This window comes from Pantherophis guttatus, chromosome 2 (genome assembly GCF_059756535.1).
Source record: "Pantherophis guttatus breed Tessera chromosome 2, ASM5975653v1, whole genome shotgun sequence".
Classification (NCBI taxonomy): domain Eukaryota; kingdom Metazoa; phylum Chordata; class Lepidosauria; order Squamata; family Colubridae; genus Pantherophis; species Pantherophis guttatus.
In genome coordinates, this window is record NC_142064.1 from 158,391,227 (window position 1) to 158,402,143 (window position 10,917).

The window sequence follows — 10,917 nt, forward strand, 5'->3', positions numbered from 1 at the left end:
TACAACCTTTTTGTCACTGTTAGGTGAATCGTGTCGTTGTCAAGCAAATCTGGCTTCCCCCTTAATTTTACTGATCAGAAGCCAGCTGGGAAGGTTGCAAATGGGGATCATGTGATCCTGGGGACAGGGCGACTACCATACATGCATGCCAATCGCCAAGCAGGCAAATTTGGATCACACGACTATGGGGATACTGCAACATACTCATAAGTATGAAAACTGGTCATAAGCCACTTTTTTCACTGCTGTTGTAATTCAAATGGTGACTGAACAAATGAGTGTAAGTCAAAGACTGCCTGTACCACTCTGCTTATCCATGTTTTTGAATAAGATTAAGGATAGAGGTTACATAGCTGTGAAAGAGCATAGGATGCTATCTTCGGGCATTAAAAATAAGAGATTTACCCTTTATTGCAATGGGAAGAAAAAATTGATCCATATACTATATTATACAGGTACCGTAGTTCTTGTTTAGTGACCACAGTTGGGACCAACAACTCGGTCATTAAGTAAAACAGTAAAAAATCATGTGATAGCGGTTACAATTTTACTTCGACTGTCCCTTGCTTTACAGCATCAGAAGGATATGACCCCAACTGCCAGGGGAGCCCAAATGGTAGGGAAGGTTTCCAGCATTTGAGTCATGAGGAAGCCAGGTAAAAGGGCAAATCTTATAGCCTTTTTACCCCCTCCCTGCCCTTTAGAGTGCTCACCCGAGCACTAGGATAGTTAGCAAGAAGAGAATTGATATTTGTATTTACATTCATTGGAGAGGAAGAAACTACAAGAAATTAAGCAGGCACAAAAGGAGGAAGATGCAACTAAAGGAATGCGCTACAGGTAGTCATTGCTTAGTGAGCCTAATTGGGACTGGAATTTCCATCACTAAGCAATGAGGTCATTAGGTGAAACATCATGTGACCACACTGCTTAGTAACAGCAGTTTCAGTAATCCCACTTTTGGTTCTTAGGCAAGGATCTTGTGCTTCTGCCCTTCCAGGCTTGCCTCTGCTTCGGCTCCCCAACTCCCCACTCTCCCTACTCTGTCTTTCCCACCACCCCGTCTTCCCCATCTCTGCCCTGACTGCAGAGGCACCGCAATAGCCATAATTTTGAATCATTGGTTCAGTGTTGTCATAACTTCAAAAGGATTGCTGAAGGAATGGTTGTTAAAGGGGGATTACTGTAGCTGAAGTGCCAGCCATAAGCTACAAAGGAGGCGAACAAAAACCTTTAGTGTGAAACTGATTAGATTCTGATTAATTTCAGTCAAGCTGATTAATTGTCACAGAGCTGACCTTGCTAACATTCCCTTAGCATTTTCTAAGGAAGGTTACATTGCCTTGAAAAGCAGCTATGGAAAAGAGAGCTTGTTTAGGCAGTCTCTGCTGTGTGAAGGGAAGGGGTAGGAAAAAAACGAGTCAGTCACAGGATAATGTTTACTAGCTGATTGTAATGATCAAGAGGTGACAGAGGCATGTAGCAAACATTGTAAAGTTGCTTTTTCATCACCATGTATCCACAGATGGTTGCTATCCAAGGCAGTTGCTAAAAACAAGAACTACTCTACGTGTCATCCTAAATATAATTCTAATTATGTTAGGTATATTGGACTTGTTTCAGAGTAACCTCCAATAGGATTGTGTTGTTAACCCCTTATGATGATGCTACTCCAGGTAAATAAATGCCAACATAAAGGGTCAACCCCTAAAGTGGAAACTTTGGGGGTCTGAAAAATGTGTCTTTTTTTACTTAGTAGACAAGTATTCCAGAAATGAAATAACTTGCTTGATATTTTGAATAAAAATATATAGAGGATTATATATATATATTATAGCAACACCAAAATCGATTTTTGAATTTTTAAGCAAGGCCTCTTCTCTCTTCTTTACAGGATCATATTGGAAAAGAAGTTACAAAGTAAACAGAGGCCTGAATTTGACATTGCTAGAAATGTGCTAGATTTGATTTATGGTCAAACCTTAACCTGGTGAGACTCTTTCTTTTCCTTCTGTTGGTTGTTTCTTGCTTTGTTCTTTATACAGAAAAACCCAATTACAAGCTTCAAAGTATGTTGATCTTTAGACCTTTGTGTGCATCTGATTTAAAATAATTGTACCTTGCCTTTGTCAAAGTTTTCAAAATACTTCCCCAACACATTTACTGTATATATTTTAAGTTTTTTTTAAAATACGTTGGATTAACCTCAAAGACATGTATGTGAGATGGAACCTTGATGTTCACTATAGTTCATTCTCTGGTCCGTCCATTTCCATCTCTAAATCAAAGCTTTGTATTACTTTAAGCAAATGGGGTCAAGTGTGGAATTGTGTTAGTGCATTGCATCTTAATGAAATAACAGCTAAGTAATATAATAACATTTCTTCATCTTTTTAATTTTATTCTTAGGCTGGGGGTTTTCTTTGCCCCACTTCTTCCTGTGGTCCAAATCCTCAAATTGCTGCTGTTGTTCTATGTTAAGAAGGTAATTTAGTTGCCATTTTTATTAGTTCTGATGCACGTTGCTTTACTTGGCTGGCAGCAGAGGTGGGTTTCAGCAGGTTCTGACCAGTTCTGGAGAACCGGTAGCGGAAATTTTGAGTAGTTTGGAGAACTGGTAGTAAAAATTCTGACTGGCCCCACCCCCATCTATTCTCTGCCTCCCAAATCCCAGCTGATCGGGAGGAAATGGAGACTTTGCAGTAACCTTCACCTGGAGTGGGGAGGGAATGGAGATTTTACAGTATCCTTCCCTGCCACATCCAAGCCACGCCCACCAAGCCACACCCACAGAACCGGTAGTAAAAAAAATTGAAACCCACCACTGGCTGGCAGCATGCATGGACAAAGGACAGGAGTTTGGAAGTGGGTACAATATTAGAGACACCAGTCAGTATCAATATCACCAGTATACAATATCAGCCCCCCGGCAGGATGGAAAAGTTAGCAAATCGTATTGAATGGGAGGAGCTGCATTGACCAGAAGACCATTTACAGAAAGGCAAATCCATCAGGTGTTCTGACCCAAGAGGAAGATGTTTATTTCACACATTCAGAAGCAGCAGTGAATGAAATGCACCGTTACTCTGAGATGTGAATTAAGAGTATTTTTGTAAAATATTTTTTGTATAAAAATGCTTTGGGAGGTTACATTTGCAGAAGAAAATATTTTGGCCGTGGTTTATTTTCCCCTCCTTAAAATCACCCTACATTATTTATGCAGAGTTTAGACATAAATTACCCTTAAAGCAGAGGAGAGGCATTTATTGTCTATAGTTCACCTATTTCAACATACATATATACTGCATGTAAGTTTTACTCAGAAATTACTGCTCTTAGGAATAAGTAAAAATCCATGAATTTTCCTATGAATCTGCCTTAGGTCAGCTTGATGAGAAATTGTCAATGTCCCAGCAAACCCTGGCGTGCATCTCAGATGAGCACCATCTTCATCTCTTTGCTGTGCTTCCCTTCATTCCTGGGTGCCTCCGTATTCCTCTCCTATACTATCTGGGCGTGAGTAGATTTTCCATGCAAAATAACCTTGCGGTTACATTCCAGATGTGAAATATTTCAAACCAAATAGTCAAAACTTCCTCCTCCACATTTCTGTAATCTCCATTCTATCATCCATTGTCTGATACAAAACAGATTCAGTTTTGGTGGTTTTAGGGAGAAGGGGGCTCTCACAGGCATTGTGTTGTAAAATTTGTATCTCCACCCCATATACAAGTTACCATGTCACCAAAAAAAGTATTCCTTTCTTTCTAAGAGGCCAGTCTTTTACCAATGCTAGTTCATTAGTACTTGCAGCAGAACCATTTTAACACAATTGGTTGTCAGGTCAGGAAACTATAGACTGTGTTTCTAATAAGGTGACCCTGTGATTATTCTGTCATTGCAATCTTTAGTATGTTCTTGCTTTAACAAAGCACTTATTTTTCCTTTGAAAAATGTTATCTTAAGCTGTTGCAAATTGCTCTTTCCATTAGTGTAGATGTCACAATTAAATCTGCTTTATTTTCCATTTTCAGAATTCCAATTCACACATAGTTGCATATGCAGCATCTTTTATATATGTCTATGGAGATTCTCAGTCATCCAGGTCATGGTAGTCCCAAAGATGCTTTTTCAAAAGGCGACTAGAATTAATTAATTAATTAATTAATTAATTAATTCATTCATTAATTCATTCATTCAATTAATTAATTAATTGAATTTATATACCGCCCTTCTCCCAAAGGACTCAGGGCGGTGAACAGCCATAATAAAACAGTGTACAAAATAGAATTTAAAAACAGATTAAAATAATTAAATCATAGGCCGAATTTAAAACTCTCATTTAAAACCAATTTTAAAACCCCATTAAAACCAAATTAAAACCATTTATCCCATCAGAGCGGCTTGCTGGACAGGGTCTTCACTGCACAACGGAAGGCGTGGAGGTCAGGGATCCTTCGTATGTCTGGGGGCAATTCATTCCAGAGGGCAGGGGCCCCCACAGAGAAGGCTCTCCCCCTGGGGGTCGCCAGTCTACATTGTTTGGCTGATGGCACCCTGAGGAGGCCCTCTCTGTGTGAGCGTACCGGTCAGTGGGAGGCAATCGGTGGCAGAATGCGGTCTTGTAGATAGCCAGGTCTTAAGCCATGGAGCGCTTTAAAGGTGGTAACCAACACCTTGAAGCGCACCCGGAAGACCACCGGGAGCCAGTGCAGCTCGCGCAAGAGAGGTGTTACACGGGAGTGACGGGTCGCCCCCATTATTACTCGCGCGGCCGCATTCTGGACCAGTTGGAGCCTCCGGGTGCTCCTCAAGGGGAGCCCCATGTAGAGAGCGTTAAATAGTTTTGTTGACGATATTTCACTTCTCATCCAAGTAGCTTCTTCAGTTCTGATAGTCAGAACTGAAGAGGTTTCTTGAATGAGAAGCGAAAAATGTAAAAAGCTAAGTGCTGTTGGCCTTTTGAAAAAGCACCTTTGGCACATCTTTTATATATTGTTAAATAAAGAAGGAACATATGTTAAGAGGGAAATTGCTTTTTATATGTTGGTGCTATAAATTGTGTTTAATGTATACTGAAAACACTGGTTTTATAATAGGCAATACAGATTACATATGTGTAAAATGAAGAATTAAAATGTGGTTGTTACATGAGTTACATTTCCTTTTGCTTGACATTTTGATACTCGGCTTCTCTTTCTCCATACAGAATAAAACCATCAGAAATGTGTGGACCTTTTCAAACTTTTGATACCATCTATGATTCTTGGAAGGCATGGGTACTAAAGCTGGAAGAATCCAATCCAAATATCACTTGGTTTACCTGGATCCATCAAAACCTCTTCCAAACTTCTTATTTCCTGTTGTTAATCATTGCAATGTTGATGTAAGTTGAAATGACAAATTTATTTAAGCCTAGATAATCATAAATACTTGTTAGCTACGGTGCATAAAATATTTTTGCAGATGTATGTACCATGCAATTGAGTAATTGAATAGTATGGATAAAGGTTGACTGCATGCCATTTTTCAACCTAATGTAGCATCAGGATATATAAGAAGTTGTTGATGGTTTCTGCTGCTGGGTATCTAAGTCAAACAGGAATAATTTGCCGTAGATTTTAGTTTAATGTAATGTTTAGTTTGGTTTTATCTGAACTTCTAGGAAGTTCATGAAAAAGTGTTAATTTATGATCTTCCAAACAATGTAAAAAGCCTTAAAAAGTTAACTGAAAATATTGAATAGAAAATGATTAATGATTTGGAGAAGTAAAATGGAGACTGAATTATAGAAAGATATATAAAATACAATTAATATTTTTAAAACTGCAAATTATGTGCAGTATTAGTAAAGAGTTATAGAATGAACTGTCAGTTTAAAAAGTTTACTTATTAGTAAACTTTTAATAAAAAATAAATTGAAAAATACAATACATATAAATTTAAGAATTATGGTGGCACAGTGGTTAGAATGCAGTACTGCAGGCTACTTCTGCTGACTGCCAGCTGACTGCAGTTCGAGTCTCACCGGCTCAAAGTTGACTCAGCCTTCCAAGATCGGTAAAATGAGGACCCAGATTGTTGGGGGGCAATATGTTGACACTGTAAAATTGCTTGGAGTGGGCTTAAAGCACTGTGAAGTGGTATATAAGTCTAAGTGCTATTGCTATTTTTTTACAATTTGTAATTGTGGTAAATGTTAAATTAGTACTCAGTGATTCACCGTGTGATTCAGAATTAAACTAATTATCCAACATGAAATGCAGAGCTTTGAATTTATTAAAAGGAATAAAGATTCTAAGGCTAATAAAGCAGCATGATTACATAGAAAATTATGAATATGAGGTGATCTCTGCAGAAAAAAATAGTACAAGTATAATTATATTTAGCATGAAGTACGTTTTTTAGCATTAAGAAGCCCTCTTTGTTTATGCAAAGCTAAGTAAAATACTTGAAATTTAGTTGAGATAGTTTTTAATGTTAAAATGTAAGATGTAAGATACATTATACTATTAAGATCTTAAAATTTGCTGTTACTTTAACATTTACAATTTTATGTTTTGTTTGTTGAGTTTATTTTTTTTTTAATGAAAATTCAGAAAATAGATTTTTTTTTAATTTTTGCTGAACTGTTGATATTTTGTTCACAATATTACATTCATAGTGAGGTGGCATATTTTATATCCCTGCATCTCACAATGTCAGCCCTTATAAGATAGACCATACCAGTAGTAAGAAAAAATGCCATGTAAGTCAGTACTATTTTCATTGTAACAGCTGCAGTAACAGACTCTTGCAAGTCTGAAAGTGTTTTTTCACTTTATCTTCGTGTGAAGAAGCCTGTCTGAGATATTTACTCAAACTCGTATCTTGCAGTGGGCCAAACTGGGCTTGCCTTAGTTTGGCTCTTCCTCCTGTCCCTGAAGGCCACTCTAAATGCTCTATACACGCAGTGGGTAGAGGTCTCAAGATGCTCATCAGAAGATATATGTATTTTAGAAGTGCTGGCTTATCTGGTCATAGATAATTGATTCCTCTTGTTCTTCTAAAGGACTATGTTCCCTGTTCTCTGTTTGAAAATTCCGGGCAAAGCCATTTCCTCTTAGCAATTCTCTTAGCCTTTTTGGAGCACACATTGTTCTTCTCAGTATGTGCTGGTTAATTTGTCAGCATAAATGTCATATTCTCCAATCTTGTGTTTTACAGGGCTGTGATCTACTTCACCATTGAGATGGTAAAGGGTCTTCGGAGTATCATTTCAATACTAAAGGGTCAGATTGCCAATGTGAGTACTAAAGGGGAGTGGTTCCCCTTTTTAAATAATTTTAATTTAAACACAGTGTGAAAAAAAACATTAGCAATTAAAAGAACAAAACAAAACAAAAAAAGAAATATAGAAAGTACTGTGGCCTAAAAAGCAAATATTTAAAACCTGCATAAACTGAGATTATGTATACATTCATTTGAAACACACAAATATAAACATCTGGATTTATTTTTATTTATTTTATTTATAACATTCTTATGCAGTCCAACTCCCCTACAAGGTGGGGAAGCATGATCAGCAGAGTTTATATCATCATTTATCCAATTCCACATTTCCAGAGCCCTTATTTCCTCCAGTCCCAACAGCTATTAGCTTTTCCCCATTCTTACCCTCACCACTGAAACGTTTCTATCTAAAACAGATCCAATCTATTCCATTTCCAGAGCAAACATACATTTTGATTTGGATACAAACCCCCCTCCAAAAAAACCCGCTAACCATTGTAGGCATTTTCTGTATCCTTATCCATTTTTAGTATTTCTATCTAAACAGACAATTTTAGATAGGAATAATCTACTATGAGTTACATGGTTACTGTGGCTAAAAATGGAGACTAAATCTGATTTAAAATATTTTTAAAGGAAAAAAATCTTAGAGACTTTCCTGTGTTTATTCTCAGACAACACTGTTTCCTACATTGTAAAGACCTCTAATGCAAAAAAAAAAAGTTTGGTTGGTTTTCTGTTGTACTTTGTTATATGGCAGCTAACAAAAATATTCATTTTTAATGTTGCAACATTTTATTTGTCCTGAAAAAAGAACAGAATTATACAGTTAATTATGAACGTACTGATTTCCTCAAAAATGTTCAACCAAAATGGGTAACTAAATAGCAATTGCCAAAGTTGGTAGTATTCACCAATTTAATCACAGTCCTTCAATTCAGCATTTTTCCTTGTGACTTTTTTTAAGAAAAAAGAGCTTGTCTTCCTGCATTGCCCAACTTACACTAGTTGTAGCTAGGTTGCTGAGGGGAGTGGGCTGCAAACTGTCTGTGCCCAAAGCTCTACAAATAAAATGGACCTCCTACTCTAGGTACCTGAACTGTAATATGACTTTCCCTTTCATACCTATTTTGCCAATCATAAGTAAACTTTTAACAATCAACGCCAGCATAAAAAACAATTAGCAATTCTGCATTGTATTTGCTTCAGCATTCATAATGTCCATGTTCTATTAAGAAAGTCAATTTCCTGCTGCTCATCTTAAATGTGTCTCATATTCCAGGAAAGAGAAGACAAGAAGTTTCTCATTCAAAGACTTCATATTATATATGAAAAATGAAAGTACAACAGGGTGAAAATGAGGTAAGGCCATTTGGAACTAATTAGGACAGGACAGGACAGCGATATGCCAAACAACAGGACCCAAGTAGTTGGCTAAAAACTTTGCTCAAACTAGCCGACAGGCTATGCTAAATCCACACAGCTAGTAGCCTCATACCTTATAGTTTAGTTTAGGAATTCTGCAATAGTTGTTTTGTTTTTTTCCTCTTTTCAGTAGACCAAAATACCCAAGTGCAGTTACAGGTTTCCCTAAGCCCCTTCCTTCAGTGTACAACACTGTAGCAAATTACCAAATTTTGTCTAGAAAATTACAGGCTCTGAAGCAAATATATTTCAGAGGAAGGCACATTAGTCTTGTTTTTGTCACATACACACACACACACACACACACACATAAATGAGAAAGACTATCCCCACTAAACTTAAGATATTATGCTGCCATGATTGCGGGAACTTTCTATGGAAGGACGATGACCAAAGCAGCAACATGAACAGGTGGATGCTGAAATCTTGCTATGACTCACAACATTTTTTCTAATAACGTTTTTCTTCCATTTAGGCTCAAGACTGAAAATACTTCCTTCCATCAGAATTATAGCAGGCATGAGAAAAAAATGAAGAGAGTCTGGGAGAGGGGGGTACACATTATATTATAATATAATACAGGTAGTCCTCAACTTACGATCACCATTGAGCTCAAAGTTTATGTTGTTAAGTGAGAAATTTGTTAAGTGAGTTTTGCCCATTTTACGACTTTTCTTGCCACAGTTGTTAAGTGAATCACTTCAGTTGATATGTTAGTAATTACTAGTTGTTAAGTGAATCTGGTTTCTCCATTGACTTTGCTTGTCAGAAGGTCGCAAAAGGGGATCACCTGATCCCAGGACACTGCAATGGTCATAAGTATGAACCAGTTGCCAATCATCTGAATTTTGATCACATGATCATGGGGATGCTACAAAGGTCGTAACTGTGAGAAACAATCATAAGTCACTTTTTTCAGTGGCATTGTTAAATTTGAACGGTCACTAAATGAACTGTTGTAAGTTGAGGACTGCCTGTATTTGTTTACTCTTGGGAACCAAGTCTTTAGATCCTCTATTCAACACATAGGATGCTAGAGGACATTATACAGTAATTCAAGTACTGTGTATATGTCTGGGATTTTATTTATAAGCAAAGATGAGGTTGGACTGTATTTTGCAAATTGGTATTTTGAGGACAAATGTAAAAAGGCAAGATAAGGGTTGAAAAATGTGTTGTCATTAGGAATTGCATTATTCATTATTGACTCTAAAATCATCACTAATTTTCTTATTACATTACAGATCCATTTTACCTTAGCATCTTTACCAGCGAATGTACCAAGTGAACCTTTCGCTGAAGGACTTCTTAGGAAAAGGAGAATAGATATGTGGCTATCCAGAACAGGTTTGATGAACATGTTCATGCTGCTGAAGACATCTGACATTGACGCCCTTCACTTCCTGCATGTGAATGTTATCTACCTTTAGTTGAAGAAGTTATATTTTAACTGTTTGCTGGCCATTCCAGTTTGTCTTCAGCCAAATGGAAACCTTTCCTGAACCAGACTAAGAGCTTCTAGACTTCCTGAAGATTTTTACAGACAATTTTTATAACAGAGAATTCAAACTTATATTTTATAATGTGCAATGATCTAAGTACTTTGTTTTGCCAGGATTATGAAATCTATGACCTCACATGGAAAGTGTAGTTACTGGAATGAAATCTTTCTTACAAAGGACCTCATGGCTTAATATTATTAAAAATGATTGTCTTTAAAAAGCTCTCTAGTTACCTAAGAGTAAATTATATTCCCTTTTAATTCATTTGCTATTAATTGCCTAAGTGATGGTGAACAGTTGTCATTTGTTAAGTTCTCATAGTGTGCAGTTACTCCAACATGGTTATGCATGCCTACATTTTAACTCATATCCTTTGAATATATTTTCACTTCAGGTGTGAGCACTAATCTGTAGAGGAAATCTTAACTCTTTGCTACCTCATCTTTTATTTTCTTTGTGCAATTAAGGTGTACAATTATGGGCCATTTTTCACAATTTCTACGTTCCAGACAGTAAATAAAAACTGCAACTTTCTTTTTAGAATTGTCTGCCCACAAGAGTCAGGTGAGTGAAAGATGGTATGAGAATGTGTGTCATGGTGAAAGCAAAGCATGTGTTTTTTTAAAAATAAAGTGTTGCAACCTAAGCCATGTGTTCAAAACTCACTGAAAAATTTTAGCTGCTCAGCCACCTAATGCCTTATGAAAATAAATAAAAT

At 36.9% G+C, this 10,917-nt stretch overlaps 1 protein-coding gene across 1 annotated transcript in view; it reads left to right on the forward strand.

Moving 5' to 3' along the window:
* The window catches only part of TMC6 (transmembrane channel like 6), a 35,047-nt gene extending 24,305 nt beyond the window's left edge, over positions 1 to 10,742 (forward strand). The window contains exons 15-21 of the mRNA XM_034412865.3: positions 1,895 to 1,990; positions 2,410 to 2,485; positions 3,383 to 3,516; positions 5,210 to 5,386; positions 7,207 to 7,285; positions 8,555 to 8,634; positions 9,942 to 10,742. Of these exons, the coding sequence (XP_034268756.2) occupies positions 1,895 to 1,990; positions 2,410 to 2,485; positions 3,383 to 3,516; positions 5,210 to 5,386; positions 7,207 to 7,285; positions 8,555 to 8,611 (619 nt within the window). The 3' untranslated portion in view covers positions 8,612 to 8,634; positions 9,942 to 10,742. The remainder of the gene's footprint in view (positions 1 to 1,894; positions 1,991 to 2,409; positions 2,486 to 3,382; positions 3,517 to 5,209; positions 5,387 to 7,206; positions 7,286 to 8,554; positions 8,635 to 9,941) is intronic.
* Positions 10,743 to 10,917: the final 175 nt, after the last annotated feature.